Raw genomic sequence first — 19,389 nt, 5'->3', positions numbered from 1 at the left:
CATTGCATTTTCTGTTCTGTTATGGTGCATATGAAAAAGTTTTTGTTTACCATGCATTGTATACATCACTTCGCAACATACACACTGAAGAGGAGACCTTCAAGTCTTGATCTTCAAATCAATTTTTCTTGTGTTTTTTTACTTGTTTTTGGTGTGGGTGGGGTGTGGTCCTTCCATTTGTTGGCCTTGATCTTCCAAACACTTTCGTATTTGTTGTTCTGTTTGGGGTGGGAGCATTTGGCTTATTGCACTTACAGTAACATATTTGTTTGAACCAATGAGTGCATTTTCACTCTGCAGCAGGAGGCTTTGATCGGTTAGATCACTGAGTCATGAACAGCACATGACTCCAGCTCAGTCTAGGGTTTCCAGTCACTAGTTTTAGTCAATATATTATATCCAAGTATGTAGCATAATGGTGGGGGCTGGGCAAACCAGTACTGCAGTAAATTTGGCAAATAGTTTGCTTTGAAGAGTTTACTATATCAGGTTTATAGATCTTGTACCTTTAACTGCAAGGTACAGGTCTACACCAACTCTGAAGTTGTAAGTTTGATTCTTGGAGGGAGACTGCTGTTATACCTTTGATCAAGGTACTTAACCTAAATTGTTTCAGTAAATATTCAGCTGTATATGCAATGGATGTACATTATATAAGTCATGCTGCATAACAGTATCTGCTACACGACTTGTATAAGAAAACAATTGTAGCATTAGAATGTGCACAATTCCAGAGACACTACTGAATTCCAGCCATTTAAGAGCAGCTGCATTTTGAAAAGCAAATGTTTTTTTTTATTGAATACAAACATATCAACAGTTATATTTACATACAAAAATATTCCTCGTGTTTTGAAGACAAATAGCAGATATAAAAAGATTTTAAACAAGGGCAAACATTGACATTGCTCATGTCTCCCATATCTGTGATCACTCCGTTTTATTTTTAAAAGACTTGGTATTCCATCAAAGATAACAGCATACTCCATAACAGGAAATGTGTATTTTTGTAATAATTCACTGCAATTATATAATTGGCCATTTTCATTAAGTAGTTGTGTCACAGTTCTGTTCCAGTATTTAAAATTGGTTGAAGGACTTTATGAAAATGCTTTCAACGGAAAAGGCAGCTACAGCCCTCCGGGTCTATGAGAAGAATGGTCATTAAGGGCCCTGGAACTGGTAAGATCTTATTTGAACAAAAGGTGAAAAGATCTGTCACTTATTTCTAATCATGTACCCCTTTTGGCGCTCAAATACCTTCTGTGCCATAGGACCCACTTGGCATCTTTGCTGCACCTGGGAGCCCATGCTATTCGTTGTTCCTTCCTGTGGGGTGAAGCTCTCAGTTCGCATTGGCAGTGCTTTCAGGACATGCCTCCAACTGGGGGCAGGGGGAGCTAGGAGACGTGTGGCTTGGTTCCCATGTACTGTGCAGGATACTCAGCCAGGCAAAGGGAGCTGACTGGGTACCTGGCTCACCTCAGAGGATCCAACCCCCTCTTTGATCCAGATGTTGTTGTTTTGTTGTGAGTGGTATTGTTGTATTGTCTTGGTCTTGGCTATGTTATTACATAACACAATGTTTTGAGGTAGTGTATCTTATTTTTCAAAACAAAGTTCAACGATTCCATATTTACTTCGTTTACTGTTGCCTGATGGGCGTGTCATATATGGCAGAATATACAAATCTTGATAAACCTTTGGTTTTTTTAAAGAAAAAAACGACCAATTACGGATAAATCTCATCAAGCAAGCACAAAATCTTTTTATTATTATTATTTTAATTTTTTTTTTTTTTTTTCATGATGACATTAAAGTTCATATCCGCCCATTGTTTCTCGTTTTTACAAATCTTAATACGCAAGTATGTCACAACCTTCCTTATGGGAATACCATCAATAGCTACGCGCAACAGGCCATCATCTGACATGTCTTTCAAGGGAAACCATTGAAAATCTAATGTCCAGGATCATTTGAAGTCAATGTGAGAAACATCGATATAAGAGTTGGTTTGGGGAGTCATTTTATTGGCTACACTTTATGGTGGGTATAGTTGTGCATTCTGTCCATCAAGCGCGCATCACAACTAGCCTACTCGTGTTGTCTTGACCATCTCTCATTTGTATTTCACTCAATTGATCTGGAAAGGAGGCGGAGAATTCTTTTCTCCTTGTTATGCCGAAGAACATGTGATTAGCATTACGGTAGGCTACTTCAACTATTCTTGACTGCAGTTAAACTTCCGAAAGGATTCGAGCAACTAGCGGATTTACATCGCAGGTGAAGGTAAAGCTAAAATCTTCGTCTCTTTATTATATCTATGTGTTTATTCGTTCGAATGCCTGCCACTTATGATACAGGAATGCAGTATCTTCTCTGTTGTTGGGATTGGAACGTGATTTATGAAGCGAGACGCCAACTGGTTTGGACAGATCGGAATTTCTGGGGAATTCATTCCGTTGTTTTGCATACCACCATAAAGGAAAATAAAATGTATTTTATTAATTGCTTTACCTGAAATGCACTACCATAGCCCAGCCTAATTGCGTTTTGACTTTTTTTCAATCAACAAAGAACGATGCTGCAGTAATGAAATAATGCTTGTAACAGGGTAATGCATTAGTAAATGGGTCTCCATCTAAATTCAACCAGGATTTCCATATAAATTCGACCAGGATTTAGGCGTTTTACGGCCTTATGTTTCCAATTTTCCTCATACTTGCGTCAAGCAGTCTTAGTGCACAGAATTAATAGTATTTTGGTCATGGTATCATGCGTAGTTTACTTGATAAAGGCCTCTGAAGATGTTCCAAAATTGCTGCCAGTTGGGGGAAACAAAATTTGGTCACAAATTTTTGCTGACCATTTGTTTAAAGCAAGTCTAAAAATTACACCAGCTGTAATCTTCTGCCAAATTCTTCTGACCTTACTGTGGGGAAAGTGGAAAAGCTGTTGGCTCATATGTACTTAAATCAATCCACATGCTTTGAAGGTAATTAGATTTTCCTTATAACTAGATGATTCATGTTCTCCAAGGAGATGATTGTTTTACAAGAGGCTTGAGAATTTACTAGTGTGATCTTACAGTGCTGTGAGGAGGGAACTGTAGATTAAAAATCAATTCTTATAGGCCTTCATTCATTGTCACACTGTCACAAACCACTGTCAGGTGCTTCCAGTTTGCTCTCATTTACCTTTTGTGCAATACAGTAAGTACACTGTAATTTACCTTCTGCTTTTAGCAAATTTATATTTGTTAAATGTGAAAAAGTGCCCATTAAGCTGTTTTTATGCCACAGGCTGGCAAGTTATAATTTCCAAGTACCATATAACTTGTATATTAAAAATGTAAATATTACCAGTGTATTTATTATTACTATGGTAATAGAAATCAGTTTACCTTTCCAAGTTAATTTGGATGGAATACATTCACGATTAAATGTATAAAATTAATATGTGTGATATTAAATGTATGAGCCATAAGGCTTGGTCTGTGTTGCACTGGTATAGGTAGTGTTTCATTGTGACTTTGACATGTCTTGTTTGATCCAAGGCAGTCTACAGCTCCAGCATGTTATCCGCCACTCCCGTCCCCAATAAGCTAGATCTGTCCAGGCTGACTGATGACGAAGCAAAGCACGTGTGGGATGTCATCCAGAGGGATTTTGATCTCAGGAAGAAAGAGGAGGATAGACTTGGGTGAGCATCGCTTCAATGAAGCGTATTACACTGGAGAATCCACTTACCATGAAAAAAGTCTAAACGCGATCTAAGTTAGACAAAGGGGGATGTCTTTGCATTATTGCTAAAGAATAGAATGGCGTTTGATATAAATAGGGTCTGAATGAGAGTTGTAGTGAGATGTGTGGTATGTTTAAAAGAATACATGCATATGCAGTGCTTAAGTCTCTTAGTGAGACCTTTAGCATGTGCAAAACCAATAACATGACCGATGATTGGTCATGGTATTTATTTTGCACCAATCATTGGTGATGTTCTTAGTATTGTGTGTGCAAAAAGGTTTTGGATGTGCTAAAGTCTTAGTGAACCAGGTCCTTAGTGTGGTTGTGCAGTACAAACACTCAAATGTGCACAATAGGGGCAAAAACATGAAATCATAAAAAAAAGTTGAATACACATGTTCCTGTGTTTGCAGAATGCTGGAATGTAATTTCCAGCAGTCTGCAAGCATTGTCATTAACTTAACTGTTGTACTACAGTCTTGTTTTTGCACCAGGGATTCATTTAAGCCTGTGATTGGCTAAAGAATCTACACACCTTGATTTTAAGATCTTAATTACCTGCTGAATAAAAGGAAAGCCACAAATACCTATAAATGCTGCAGCCCTCTTGGATTTCAGTTTGACATCCCTGAATTAATTCAACATAATTTAAGTAGGCATGTAGCCTGCTAAGCTGCTTGCTGCCACAGTAGCAGTTCCACCAGTTACAACTTAGCCTGCTGATATGATAATGATCTTTATTCGACCTCAGAGATGCAGACACACTCCAGACACCATGCTGGAGCTGGTGAAGAAGGGAAATGACAGAAATAGACTCCACCCTCCCATAAAATTACCAGGCCAATGGCGGGACCTAGGCAGTTCCTGTGGAGCACGGAGGTCCGATCTCTAATCAGTTACAAAGGCAAAATCATGTTTTTTTTTCTGTAGGGTACTATCCACAAGCTGAAATCAGAGATCACAATGGTGTTACTGCAGTGATGGGTTAGGCTGCTAGCTTGCTTTTATTTACACTGTTACAGGTGTGGCAGAGGTCAGGTGCTGTTACAGGTGAGCAGAGTTCAGGTAGTGTTACAGGAAAATTTCAGTTTTGTGGTTTAATATTTGAGGTGTGTTGAAATAAAATGAATGTGTGGAAGCCAGGACCTCAAGCAACTGCTGTACTAATTTCCATGCAAATAGGAAGTTCTTTTTTCTAATAATAAAATATCTGGAACTTTTTGTTCATGAAGTTCAAATTTTATAATAGAGCAGTCTGTGAGTATTTGAGTAGTTACACAAGGTTTGGTGTTTTGGCTCTGTACTTCAGAAAATTGGATTTGAAATGAAACAAAAATGAATATGAAACTAAAGTGCAAACTTTTAGCTTTCATTTCCAGGACCAAAAGTAATTGGACAATTGACTGCTCAGCTGCTTATTGGCTAGCTGTCTGTTGTTGCATCATTAATTCATGCACCAAGAAAGCTAACCTAAGTTCTACAGTTGATTCTAGGTGTGTAATCTGCATTTGGCACAGTATATCAGTATCAAAAAAGACATGTTTGATGGTCACATGAAGTTCCTTTACTGTGTTATTGTTTTATGTGTCTCTGAAGTATTGATGTAATTTGTGAAACAGACATGATCCTTCAGACTGGAAGATTGCACATTGAGCCATCCATCGAACATAAGAGTGAGCGGAGGTTTAGGAAAGTGTGTGAAAGCTGCCCATTGTGAGTCTGTTTATTGGGACGATCATGGCAGAGTCACAAGACTGGGCTCCACAGTTAGTTAGTATTTTTTTTTTTTTCCCAGAAAATACAAGATGCTTCAAACACAAAGAAGCCCTTTCTCAGAGGTTCCTCTTTTCCCACAGAGGAGGTGGCCTGATTTAATTCATCAGCATTATGTACTGCTCATGTTTGCTCTGCACTAACACAATGTTTTGCTCAGTTTAAAAAGCCACCTTCTATTGTATTTCATGGTCACCTTTCACACTAACATGAAGAGCTACATGATCCTATCAGATGCCTCAGGTTGTGGTGCATTCGTGTAATGCTACATTAGTTAGGCTGCAGACAGTCCATTTTGAAGAAATAGGGTATTGAATCTTCATGTAAATGGCCTGCATCCCCCATGTCAGTAGAGTTATGACTGTCTTGTCTGCAGTCTCTTTGATTAAATTTATTTGTTAATATTTAGCTTCCAGACTGTTATAAAGTAGTTGTGATGTTAGTTGAAGAGGGCTTGGATAAATGTGAGGAAACCAGTCATGGTTATTACTGGTCTGTACAGTCTGCCTAAAAAAGGTATTCTGAAAAGAAATAAGATTTTGCCATCAGGATGGGGTTTTGATAAATGCATGACACCTTGTTTAAAAGAATATGCACAAGAAAATGGTCTTAATGCAAGTTCATTTCAGTAGTGCAGGTAGGTTAATGCCATATGTCTTATGCAGTTAAATGCTTCTTTCTGGTTCCATGTCGTTACTCAGACTGAGGAGTTCAGTTGCAATACATCTCCAGGCCTTAGTTTCAACTTTTCATTTCGCCTGTAATGGACAATGCGAAAGTTCAGATCTGAGGGGCTATTTCAGTCCACTTCAGTAAACATGGGTCATGACAAGGATAAACATGAGTACATTTGCAACAAACAGCCATCTATAATGGCTCTCACAGATTGGAAACATTCCACTCCTTGTTAAGCCTGATTGGTTAGCATGCATAGAACTACTGGGCTCTTTTTCGCAGACTAACTAAATCCTTAATTTGTTTAAGAGTTTAAGATGGTCTGGAAGTGCATTCCAGAGGGAGAGGGAAATGTCAGAGTGCAGTCTAGTCTTTGAAGTAGATGTCGAGTGACATTGGACCTAAGATGGGTGGGAGCATGAAGTTGCACCTGGCCATGCAGGGTATAGTTATAGTTGTCTATCCTCCAGACCAGGGCTGCCCAGTCCTGTTCCTGGAGTTCTACCATCCTTCAGGTTTTCATTTTAACCCTAATCTGGCACACCTGATTCTGCTAATGAGCAGCTGAACAAGATCTCTAGCTGCTGAATGACGTGTGCTTTGTTAGGGTTGGATTGAAAACCTACAGGACAGTAGATCTCCAGGAACAGGGTTGGGCAGTCCTGCTCTATACTAAGGTTGAGGAAATTTGATGAATTTAATTCAAATAACCTTTTGTAACTAAATTCAGATTTCATTAACTTTCTGGTTTGGTGATAGAAGTCTGACTCAAGCACGTCTGGTTACCTAAGCTATGAGCCACAAATGCTAATTGTCTCTGTCTCTGTTTCATGTCTCTGTCTTCATCATGGCAGGGACCTGAAGACAAAAATCGAGAAAGAGGACACCAAACGCGAGCTTTTGGGCACGCAGACCAGCCTGACGGATTCCCACTGCATCCGCTGCCTGCAGCCTTTTAAATTCCTGGTCAATAGCAAGCGCCAGTGTCTGGACTGTCAGCTGTACACCTGCAAGGCCTGCAGCCGCTACAACAAGAAGGATCGCGGCTGGGTGTGTGACTCCTGCCGCATGGCCAGGTGAGTCTGCCACACACTATACACCTGAGCAAGTGAGTCTGGACAAACACCTTACACCAGAACAGGTGAGCCTACCACACACATTACACCTGAGCAGGTGGGCCTGCCACACACCTTATACCTGAGCAGATGGGCCTGCCACAGTATTCTGTGTGGCAAAACGTTTCCTCTGTTTTGTCAGAGTTCTGAAAATTGGCACCTTGGAATGGTACCACGAAAATGTGCGCTCCCGTTTCAAGCGCTTCGGAAGTGCCAAGGTGATGCGGTCCCTGTACAAGAGACTGAACGGAGAACGCGGCTCCCAGCCAGATCTCTCAGGTGGGTACCGTACGCACCCAGCCGCACCCCTCCTTTAGATTTAGCATACCTGGCACCTGGCTTTCCTCCAGTGCAGTCAGTGTCCCCTACCCAAAGGTGAAATACTGTATGATGAATGCCATTTTCTTTCTGTCCAATCACCTGTAGACAAAAGGGACTTAGAATGTCAGGTGTTAATGCATGATCTCTGATAGCATGCATCCAATCATGTTTGGATTTATTTATTTTTTTATTCACTGTGTAATTAAGACTTGGAGATTTTAAAAAGGCCATCATACATGTGAACAGTACAGTATTTGCCTATGAAAAGGCTTCAATGTTAGGGAAACAATACTTTCAGTGTTAAGAATATGTAGTTGGCAATCCAATCTATAGTGATATTTGTGTGAGCACTTTGCTGCAAGTCGTGTGGAAGTTCAGTCTGAATACTTGTGTGGAAGGGGAAAGCAGTTTCATGTTGATAACGATGCTTAGTTATATTCACATTTTTATAATGGTCTGATATTGTAAGAAATGTTATTGCTTTATTTTGATGGTACAGACAATGTTGAAGCTGCATCACTGCACTTATAAGATAGGGCATCTTTTTTCCTTTAGGTATCTATGATAGCCATGAAGAAGATGGCTTGGATTGGCCGAGATGCAAACCGGTAAAGTGTCCCTCAGTTTTGGAGGTCTTGTATCCCTGCAGTGCTTTTAATATTGCAATGAATGGGTGGTATGAGCACAAGATGTCCTTCCGTGCTGTTTAATTAGAACCTTGTGGCTTCCATTAGCTGTTCCGTTTAATGAAGCTCATCTGCAATCTAATTGGAGTCCTGTGGGCTGATGCTTCTGGATTCCTGCAGTAAAATGATGTTTTAGTGGCCAACTCAATTACAACAAACCCGGTCTACACCAAGAAAAACAGAAGCAAAACATTAGCCTCTTCTCTGCCTTCAGTCCCTATTGCACTACCACACTGAAAGATCATTCGATCCAAAGAATTCCTACCGTGCATTAATTTCTACCAGGCGTTAATCTCTAAATAAATATTTGAATGTTGTTTTAAACATTCTTTGTATTATTATTGCTATTACAATGAAATGCGGGCGGCATGGTGGTGCAGTGGGTAGCACTGTTGCCTCACAGCAAGAAGGTTGTAGGTTCGAATTTCAGCTTGGGGCCTTTCTGTGTGGAGTTTGAATGTTCTCCCTGTGTCTGCGTGGGTTTCCTCCGGGTGCTCCAGTTTCCTCCCATAGTCCAAAGACATGCAGGTAGGCCGATTGGAGACTCCAAATTGGCCATAGGTATGAGTGTGTGAGCGAATGGCGGCCTGTCCAGGGTGTATTTCTGCCTCTCACCCAATGCACGCTGGGATAGGCTCCAGCACCCCCCGCGACCCTGCTCAGGATAAGCGGGTATAGATAATGGATGGATGGATGGACAATGAAATGCATATATCAAAAAGTAACTGTTATTTAAAGAATTATTTGAATGCTATATTATTATAGACTATTATATTATTAGAAAATTATTTTAAAATATTATAATACTATTCTAAGAAAGTATATGTAATATAATTGACTGAATATTAGGATTCAGCAGCTTAATATCCAAAATTCAAAAGGTCTAACCTTGTCCTTGCTTATCTCTCTGCTCTTCATTTGGAATTGTGCTCAACCATCATGTTGTAATTGTCTTGTGCTAACTGTTTGGGAACCATTAAGAGCATTAGACCTTTTTTTACGATTAAAATTATTCCTGTTTAAATGTTATAAAAAATTATGTTTTTGCATGGAGCTGTTTAATAAACTCTGGCTACGTAATCCTTACTCTTATTCTTTAGCCTTAAGTCCATTCCTTTTCTATGGGATCAATCCCTGGGCTTGATTTGGATTTTGCTTGGTAGTAATTACACGGCTGTATCCATCCATTTGATGATTGTCTTTTCTGATCTCTTTTAGGGTCATAAATCCAAGCGTCGGCTTACGGTCAACCCACCCGATTTCGATCTGGACAACGAATACTCCTCTCACTCTCCTCCTCCCCCCTTCCAGGTACCAGCCAAGCGCACGTGTCCTGGTCATTACCCTCCCATCACACGCAGGTTCCACTGTGTCTGAGGTTTCCACACACAGTTGGAAAAAAAACCTACCTTTCTGAGAGGTTTCATTCATGTATTTTTACAACTATAGTTCCAGCACTATACATATAACCTCATACCACTGATTGCCACGTGATTGTCTGAGGTCTAATGGACTGCCTTCACTGCAGTGGAGGTTTGTTCTTCAGCCTCAATTTTTCGTCATGCTGTGATGGTGTTCCAGTGTTGGACACCAGGTGTCGCCTGGAGTCACAACTGCTTGAGGTGCAAATGTGTACGCAGGCAGCTGTATAGTTAACCATAGTTCACATGCTTTGAGCAGAATTGCCTTCTGTAGCCTGCATTTTTTTTCAAAGCGTTCAAAATATAAAGACTTCTCAGCTGATCTGTCATTAGCTGTGAAATTGCAGATAGCTCCAAGCCAATGGCTGTGTACAGGGGTGCATTGTGGGAAGGTGCTCTGAGCAGGTCGTGGGTAGCCCGGATGGTGTGAAGAGACCCTAGTTAATTGGGGTGGGGGGGGCTGCTGTCTTTCAGCAGACTACAGAACAGGAAGGCTGGAAGGGGAAAGATCTGGAGTTTACCACAAACCGGCGGAAGAGCTTGGAAAAGTCCACGCGCTCTGGTGAGTCACACACCCTGGACACGCATTCGGCATTTAGAATACGGCTCACACAGCTCCTTATTTACAATCCATTTATACAGCTGGATATTTACTGAAGTGATTCGGGTTAAGTACCTTACTGAAAGGTACAAAGGCAGTGCCTGGAAAGTCAAACCTGCAACCTCTGTGCTACAAGCCTGGTTGCCTAACTCCCACACATGGAAGGAAGAACGTGGAAAGGTCCCAATGCTCTAATGATGCCCACTGTGTACACAAACACCCAAACGTGTGTCCTCTGCTCCCTAGATGAAGGGGGGTATCAGCCGCACAGGATGAAACGCACGCGCTCCCTGTCCAAGATCGGCAATTCCAACGGCCCCCAGCACCTCCTCCGCAACGAGGTGGACACCTCGGACGAGGAGAGCTGCGGCCGCGCTCCCTACCAGCCGGGGCCCCTGCGCCGCCACAGCCGGGCCGCCCTGCAGGAGGGCGTGGGGCAGACCGCTCCCCCGGTGTGTGAGGGGGCTCCTGCCCCACTGTCTTTTTCACACGGTGGTTTGGGTTGGAATTAGAACAGCTAGCAACAGACGTTTTCAATTTGCCAAAATGTATGAAAAAAAAAAAATGCGCTGGATCTCTTTAACCAAGTGGTCCCACTACCTATGAGCTTCAAATTCTAAAAATTTCTCAAAACAGCCATTTACAACATCTAAAAACTATTTAGATTAAAGTCTGTAGTGTTGATGGGATATAGCTTGGATAGCTGAAATCAAAGCAATGCATTTTCATTGTGAAATAATTGTGTGCTACTGTCAATTTTATCAAATTGCAATTTGCATATACAGTATGTGTATGTTTAAATATGTACCATGAAAGCATAGAACATCCTCTCTGATACAGATTTTTGTTTTACCTTTATAATGTCTTCCTTCCCTCCCTTCCCCTCAACTCTGGTGCAGATCACAGAACTGAACAGGCGCATGTCAGCCATCGAGGGTCTCCTGAACCATCTGGAGCAGAAAATGCCTGTGCCCCCTCGACAGGTAAAAGCTCAAATTTAAGTGGTTAAGAAGGGGTGTCGTTTATATCGTTTGTCTTGTTCATAGGTTTATTATTTGCAGTTGTTTTTCTTAACCATTGCCTACTACGGAAGCATTACTATAATTTCTTTACTAAATTGGTCTTTGATACAGGCCAAACAATGACATGCTGTCTTATATGATATGACACAGGTTTTCTGTCATTTGTGTTGGAATTTGTTCCAAGACCAGGGAGCGAAGTGGTCAAAGGTTATTATGTTTATTTCCAAAAAGGGATTTTTAATTTCAAACTTTAAATTGGATATTCAACAACCACGTCCTGTATATCGGGTGTTGATATGTCAGCAAATCGGCAGCATAACCATGCTGTTTCCATGTTATTGACGAAAAGGTCACACGATCATGCGCTTCTCCAGAGCTTTCCCTGGTGTCGTCACGATTGATGTTCAGTCTTGTCCTCGTCTTCTGCAGCTGGAGCCCCTGACGGTGGTTCAGCTGGAGGAGGAGAACCTGCGGATGAAGCTCGGGGAGCTGAAGAACATCAACGAGAATGGCGTATCCTCAGAGGACGAGGAGGCCAGGAGGCCCCCTGTGCTGAGGGAGGTCCGGAGAAGGAGCAGCGTGGCTCCTGTGAGCCATTTGCCCTTCGAGCGACTGCTGAATGCCTCCAGTGACGAGATTCCCTCTGACGAACAGAAGGTCAGTGTTAAAATCTATAGACGCGCACACATACACATACATCTGTACTCCCAGATCAGCAAGTATAGAGCATCAGTATCGCACTAGTAGTACCAGTTAACTGCTGATCAAGAACCAGAATAGAAACCCTCACTTGTGGCACTTGTACAGGCTCATTAATGATGAAATGTGACATTTAGATAATAGATTTACAACCTGGTTCTCAGAGAATGACATTTTAAATTTATGTTTTTATGAGAACTGTATTGTGAAAGAATGAGGGACAATGTCCTAAGCTCAGTAGCCTCTCTCTGAAACTCACTACTCTCTGAGATGGAACAACCTGACGCACACTGGATCTAAACTCACAATTCTAACCACTACCACTCTTAACCCTTTAGCTCATTTGAAAACCTGCTGGTTATTACTGAATTAACAAATTTTAATATTTAATAAATTCTAAGCAGAGTTGAAATCTGATTAAGACTCAGACACATCCACATATTGGAGCTGGTATGGATCTACTGTGTAAGTGCGAGTATATCTATTTGTAGGGCTGGTTTAGGGAGTCCTGCAGAATTCCTGCCCTCTGGAACAGGAGTGGAGCAGCTTTGGCCACAGACACTAGAGGCAGGATACGATCTGCATTTGTCTTTATTGCTTTATCGCGCGCTCTGCTTTATTGCTCTCATTCGGTTAAGTCACCACTCTGTGGTGCATGGATGAGCCCTATGAGTCCAATCTGGACCACGTCAGTGCCAAGGGTGGCTGGTCGCTCCACAGGGCAATGCCCAATTGGTGTTTGCATCACCGAGGTTATAATAATAACTTTATATAGCGCTTTTCTGAACATGGCGCTCAAATCACTTTCCAGAACAGTAGAAAAAAAGAGGATGAAATAAACCAAAGTAACACATGAGGGTAAACCAGTTGGTAAGAGGAGTCCATCTTACACAATACAACACTGAAAACCTTATTGGTCGGGCAGATCAAGGTTTCAGCACTGCACTGCCCTGTAGGTCTGGTACTCTGATTCAGTACCAGACCAGGAGTACATCACTGTATTACACTCCAGTGTTTTAGCAGGGTAAGGCATCCAACAAGCATGCTTTCACAGACTAAAAATATATTCTTGCTCTGGTAAGTTGAAGTTAAACTAATATTCACTAAATCCGTCTGTTGCAGTCCAAATCAATCCTGTCTGGCCACAAGTTTCAGAGGTGTGCCCACGTGTCTTCCCCTAACGCATCTCTGCAACCTGCTGATTCCTGTTCCGTTTACCTGACTTTCAGAGATCCATGGCAGCAGCCCTGTGTGACATCACAGCTGAGTTTCTGAGAACCATAAATGCAACCGAAAAGGCGATGGCACAGTTCATTCCTCCTAAGTCTAACGCCCTGTGCCCTTTAACGGGGACGGACGCCACGCAAGCCGATGAGGCTTACAGGAATCTTGAGGAAAATGTAAGCTGAATTGTACCCATCTTCCAGCCTAATGAAAGCCAATGGGTGCCACTGTAGGCAGATATAGCAGTCCAAAGTAATACGAATGTATTTTCTGTCACAGTATCCTCCTGAGAACCATGAGAACCAGCAGAAAAAAAGTTTATGTATTTAAAATTTAAATAAGTATCTTGGATGAGAATTTGAAACGTGCTGCAGTTAAAAAATATATTTTAAGCGTAGGTTTCAGCATAGTTGGAAAATATGGCTCTTGAAATTAAGACCCTATAGGGGACATATATGACACGCATAGTCTTAGGAGGATATAGGACACAATGGAAATTCTTTGTGCATCTTGAATGTAATGGGTGCCTATTGTGGTGTACTGGTACTGGGAAATTCTGCATTCCACAATATTTAAATACCGTGACGTATATTAAAGTGGTAGTAGATTTCTAGATATACAGTGGGTTTGGGCTTGTTGAAGAAATACTATATATAAGGCTTTGTTTTAACATTTAGCATACAGTACATTATGTACATTATGCTGTACATTTATAATGTTCAGTACAATAGCACATGTACTGTACATACTGTTCATTAGTTTTCTATTAGGTAAGAGCCCTTCTGTCATGTATCATAGCAGCTTTATGATTAATAAAATTGTTCACTTCTGCTGTCTCTGAAAAATTCAAATCATGAATATAATTATGAGACTGATTTTTAAACTTCTGATAATTTTACATACAGTAGGCTCACTTCCGGTGGTTATTGCATTGCTCAATGCATTTATGCTAGTAAAAGTGTTGAACCCATGCACACCTTTGTATTAGTTTCAGTGACCAGCACATTAGTGTTGACACAAAATATGCATGTGATTTTACACTCAAGTTGGCACAAGGCACATTGTGGGTTTGGTTGAATCTGGCCATGTTGTTACAGGTCTACATGACAGCAGGTAAATCCTATGACCTGGAGAAGAATTTGCAAGACCTGGAAGAGACCGCCAAGAGTCGCTATTGTGGTAACACTGACTCTGAGCTGTCAGAGCTGGAGGATAAGGTGGCGAAGGCCGCTGTTAAGGTGCAGACCGCAGAGAGTGAGGTAAAGACACGGTGTGTGTAAATGTCTGAGTGTGGTAAAGACACAGTGTGTGTAAATGTCTGAGTGTGGTAAAGACACAGTGTGTGTAAATGTCTGAGTGTGGTAAAGACACAGTGTGTGTAAATGTCTGAGTGTGGTAAAGACACAGTGTGTGTAAATGTCTGAGTGTGGTAAAGACACAGTGTGTGTAAATGCCTGAGTCTGGTAAAGATGCACAGCACGTCTGTAAATTTCCGAATGAGGTAAAGATGCAGTGTCTGTAAATGTTTGAGTGTGGTAAAGGCACACTGCATGTCTGTAAATATAAATACCTTAGTGAGGTGAAGACATTATGTATCTTTAAATGCCTACACCAGCCTATAGCCATTTTTTTAACAGTGGAAATATTTGAGTATCAGAAGCACTGGTATCCAAACAATCCGGTTTTATGTGACAGAGCCAAAAAAAATCTCAGAAATGACAAGCACCATGGCACTAATCAGACCCCTGTCACAGCAGGTTTTTTCAATCACAGCAGTGCTGTCCAATCACAGCTGCTTTCCATTAGGATGCATTTTAATGGGGTTAGGAAGTTAGGGAGAGCTCCATCACAGCTTTAAAATAATCAGGAATGTACTTGATATGATTAATATTAACCAGATTACAGTAAATCACAGCAGCGCTTGGTGTAGTGTACAACACTGTAGGTCATAGTATGGCATTGACCACAATACATGTTTGTTTTTGTGCTTGCGTGTGTGCATATATGCAAATTAACCACTGTTATTTTCTAGGGTACTCTTGCATGCATGCATGCTGTTCACTTCCATAAAGTCCATATCCTGCTCTTTTTTTCCAAGTTACCTACCAGTTTAATGCGTGTAAATGTGTCTTAAGTGTATTATATATAAAATGTGTTGCATATACAGTACATTTTAAATTGCATAGCATTACATACTACAATTACAAATAACAAGTGTGCAGCACTTAATATTTACCACGATGACTTAGTTCGTAAAGCTTAATGGTACAATGTAGCTGTAATCAATTCCAAATAACTGTGATGAAAAGCGCAGATTCAGGGTTGCAGTGTGAGTGTCTGTCCATGCTTTGCTTCTGGAGGGATGGCTATATAAGGAGACCCCAACCACAGGCATGGCTGGTTTGGGCAAATGGACATCTTCCTGTCTGGCTACCAGTGATCTCAGTGCAGCTTACAGTGCTGACTTCTCCTCTCTGTAGGTCTCTGAAATAGAAAACAAGATCGCTGCATTGCGAGCGGGAATGTCTGTGGAGAAGTCTAAGAGAAAGGTAAGCAAACCTCTTCCCTTGTCTACATCATTAGTATCTCAGAAGTAGATTTTTTCTAGAAAGCGCTTGACTCTTGTCCCTTTTCCAAATGGACTAATATATCAAATGCACATTATTATTCACTCACATCTCTTTAGTGGCTTCATTTCCTAAACTCAGGCCCCTGTCCATCTGTCTGGTGTCTGTCTGTCTGTCTGTCCATTCTGTTCTTTCAGGCATCAGTCACAGCCCAAAGGAGAAGACTGTCCCTCGACTTTCCTATAAGTAAGATCACACTGCAAACTCACCCTCAGTTATGGCCCCTACCCATTACCTTTGAAAGCCAATGGAAATTGATATTTTTACACAATGCTCTTAGTAATCTGACATAAAGCACCTTATCCTGCATCAGTTGTATCAGAAGTCTCTTCTGCCTCACATACACATTTTGTATAACAATATACAACATTTCAAGTTCAAGATTTAAAAATTTACAACTACTTGATAAAAACAGCCTACAGTGAAAGTTTGGTATGTGCAATACTCATACATTACAGAGCTCAAATTAAAAAATATGTTTTTGGCAGAGGTGGAAAGTCCAGGTGTCAGAAAGTAAAAGTCCTGCCATGTGTTTTTTCCACCCATGAAGTCAGTCAGCTGATTTCACAAATTATTTCCACCTCTTTGATGAATAATTGTGCTAATTAGAAAATCCAGGTGATTGTAACCCCCCTGGTATTAGGTGTATTCTTATTTTTTCCTCTGCAAATTTGTGTTGGTGTAGTGCCCAATTTTAGATTTTAGATTGAATATGCAGAATCCTCAGTTATTTGGTTCGTGTGCATAAAGAAATTGGTCAAATGTTTTTATGTCCATTCACTTACTTTATTTTTTTCTATGTGTCTCCCAAATTAGAAACTAGCAATGATTCTGGATTTGGCAAGACGCCCTCAGCAGTGTGATTGTCCCCTGATGTCCGTGGAGCTTCTCCATTCAGTTTTGTGCTGCGATTCTTTTGGAGCTGCGTTCCCCTGTTACAGATCTGCTGGTGTCAATCAGAGGCCTTGAGCTCCTCCCCTTCAGCAAACGGTACAGCAGGGATCATCAACTCTGGCCCTTGAATCCAAATCCAGCCCTGGTTTTCTTTTCTCCCAGGTAATTAGTGCTACTGATTGGCCAGACTGTCTTCACACCTGACTCCCAGGCAAAGGGAGGGTGGAAAACCAGCAGGTCTCGGCCCTCGAGGACCGCGAGTTGCTGATCCCTCCAGTACAGAGTTTACACACGCCAGTGATTACTTTTAAAAAGTTAATGCATGAATGATGTAGTATTCGAGTTGGGATTCTCATTTTTGTTTTGTCAGGAGTACAATTGTAATCATAATCATATTGAAATTGAAAATATGATTATGAGGTCTGACCTGATACCACAGCAAAAAAAGAAAAGAAAGCAAAGGCTGTGAAAAATTAATTAGGGAAGGATTGCCTTGGTATTGCTTCTAAAAATGAAGAAATGGATCTACCACAACTAAAATATTTCATCACATGGCCTCTGAATGGCGGTACAGTGAAGTGAATGTGCCTGAGGGAGGGCATTGTTCTCATTCAAATGGCATCCAGCCATACCTGCAGGGCTCATTATAGAGTCAGTTGCATGTAAGTGTGCATGACAAACATTATTTTTAACAGCTGGTACTTACAATAGCATCTGGTTTAGCCTGAATAGTACTGTTTTAAACGTCTAATAAGCACATAATGTTAGAACTGCTTGATTACTATCTCTTTTTTTTTTTACCTTTTTATGTTCATTATTTTATGTATCTGTATCATTGTGCCTTTATAGAGTCGTGAACAGATATAATTCCGTCTGAACACAATTAAACCCTACTCTACCTGAGCCCAAACCAAAGCCTAAATCTACAATGTTATTGCCTTTTTTTATTTCATATTTATTCAACGATCATTGACAAGCACTCGCATAAATCTAGCACATCGTTAACAGTAGTCACAGTAACCTTTACAACTAACACACAAACATGGCCAACCAATTCTGAGTGTTACACAGAGGTGATTTTGATAGATTTGCATAAATCCAGCGCACACAGAAAAATTCCAAACCCTAAAAATAAACATAAAGTTTGTCGCATTCCAAAGGAAGCTAGTTAACAAGCCAACTTGTATATACACTACAAAGTAGTACTATAATGTAGAACTGTTGATATTTAATGATAAATCTGTGTAGCAAAGGCTGGCAATTTTGTGTCCCAGAAAATGTACTGCTCACAATTTTCAGTCCAATCCTCATCTGGACTAGCATTTCTCGCTATGCTAGTGGAGACACTGGTGTGTTCAACAGTCAAAGGAATTGTCATATTTTACTCACATGGAAATGATAGCCTTTCTGAATCTGAGCCAAACTCATGGTATAAATGCTAACATAGGCTTGACCCAAACCAAAGGCACTAGAATAGGCCGACCTGACCAATCCCTAACCAGACACATAGCATTGGGGCTCATCAGGCTCGAACTGTAGTAGACCCCTGCCTTTCTACAACTTTCTAAGTTGTTTTGGAAGCTCTGGACTTCATGGTCAAATTCTGCTTTAAATTCACAAAAAATTTGAAAATTGTGGAAAGGGTCTGAATATTTTTGCAAGCTACAATATTTCATTATTTTCTAGTTTCAGTTGAATTTATTTTGCCTGCTGCTTGCAATTAAACTGAATGCCTCAAAATGTATGACCTGTAAGTCTATTTATGCAGGAAATATTTATCAATATTTATCTGATATTTATCAGTAAAAGACTTAAAAGTATTATTTTTCAGTGATGAGGAATGGGTGGGCAACAGGTCTGAAAGCAAATTGTGTCAAATGAAAACAGTACGTAGCCAAAGTAAAACTGAGTTCTAAAGCATCGTTTTAAATTGTTCTTTTTTACTATACCTCTAACTGCAGAGACTGCTACAAATGCTTTATTTCATTTAATCAGAAATAAATTTTGTATATTTATATTTATATTTGTCTCATATACTACCATCTGCAAATGTCAATGCAAATGAATAACAGTTACTCGTGTTCATTAAACAGTGTTAATTAACATTAACACAATTTTTTTTTGTCTGTTTTTCATCCTTAACGTGAAACTCTTCAGCTCTTACTCTAGTACTCTATTTTATCTTCTGGGCTGGAAAATGAGTTAATTAGTTAAAGCCGCTTTTACCCAGATATGAGACTTTTTACGTGGGTAGTTACACTGATCATGTTTTTCTTTCCCTCTGTCCTGCTTCTTCTTTGTACAGGTGACTCTGCTACAGATTAGTCTGCTTGCACAGTTCAAAACAGGGGTTTCCCCTAACCAGTGTCATGCCATGGCACCAAAACGATTCATTCACATTTACCAAAAAATATTTCTGTCAATCAATATCCGAATAAAGGATTTCAAATGTCAAGCAATTTGTGTCACTGAAAAGAATGTGTGTGGTACTTAACTAACTTACTTTGGATATGTAAGTAACTTTGAGGCCTTAATGTATTCTGTTACTGGCTGCTGTTCTCCAGTATGAGCACTGTTACGGTAAG

At 40.5% G+C, this 19,389-nt stretch overlaps 1 protein-coding gene across 4 annotated transcripts; it reads left to right on the top strand.

Moving 5' to 3' along the window:
* The first annotated feature begins 1,921 nt into the window (after positions 1–1,921).
* LOC135250491 (rab effector MyRIP-like) lies at positions 1,922–18,918 on the top strand. Of its 4 annotated transcripts, none has more exons than XM_064326812.1 (15): positions 1,922–2,289; positions 3,561–3,702; positions 7,049–7,270; positions 7,452–7,588; positions 8,186–8,238; positions 9,535–9,628; positions 10,198–10,299; positions 10,585–10,790; positions 11,238–11,321; positions 11,790–12,017; positions 13,289–13,459; positions 14,381–14,542; positions 15,764–15,832; positions 16,048–16,096; positions 16,727–18,918. In XM_064326812.1, exons 2-15 carry the CDS (start codon positions 3,575–3,577, stop codon positions 16,771–16,773), a joined length of 1,752 nt encoding a protein of 583 aa, XP_064182882.1. In that variant the 5' UTR covers positions 1,922–2,289; positions 3,561–3,574; the 3' UTR covers positions 16,774–18,918. The 4 variants fall into 4 exon arrangements, with proteins under 4 accessions (XP_064182882.1, XP_064182881.1, XP_064182884.1 ...); XM_064326811.1 differs by having other exon boundaries at positions 1,923–2,289; positions 3,557–3,702; XM_064326814.1 differs by having other exon boundaries at positions 1,924–2,289; positions 3,557–3,702; positions 9,535–9,627; positions 10,215–10,299.
* Positions 18,919–19,389: the final 471 nt, after the last annotated feature.

The sequence above is a fragment of the Anguilla rostrata genome, chromosome 3, assembly GCF_018555375.3.
Source record: "Anguilla rostrata isolate EN2019 chromosome 3, ASM1855537v3, whole genome shotgun sequence".
Lineage (NCBI taxonomy): Eukaryota > Metazoa > Chordata > Actinopteri > Anguilliformes > Anguillidae > Anguilla > Anguilla rostrata.
Note: the sequence above shows the minus strand (reverse complement) of the source record. Positions and strands in the feature narration are given on the sequence as shown.

Excerpts from the sequence above, each read along its gene's own strand:
- LOC135250491 (XM_064326812.1), top strand. The coding sequence starts at position 3,575 with ATGTTATCCGCCACTCCCGTCCCCAATAAGCTAGATCTGTCCAGGCTG. Across the intron at positions 12,018-13,288 it reads TTCCCTCTGACGAACAGAAG|AGATCCATGGCAGCAGCCCT; the intron begins GTCAGTGTTAAA and ends CCTGACTTTCAG. Across the intron at positions 16,097-16,726 it reads GTCCCTCGACTTTCCTATAA|AAACTAGCAATGATTCTGGA; the intron begins GTAAGATCACAC and ends CTCCCAAATTAG.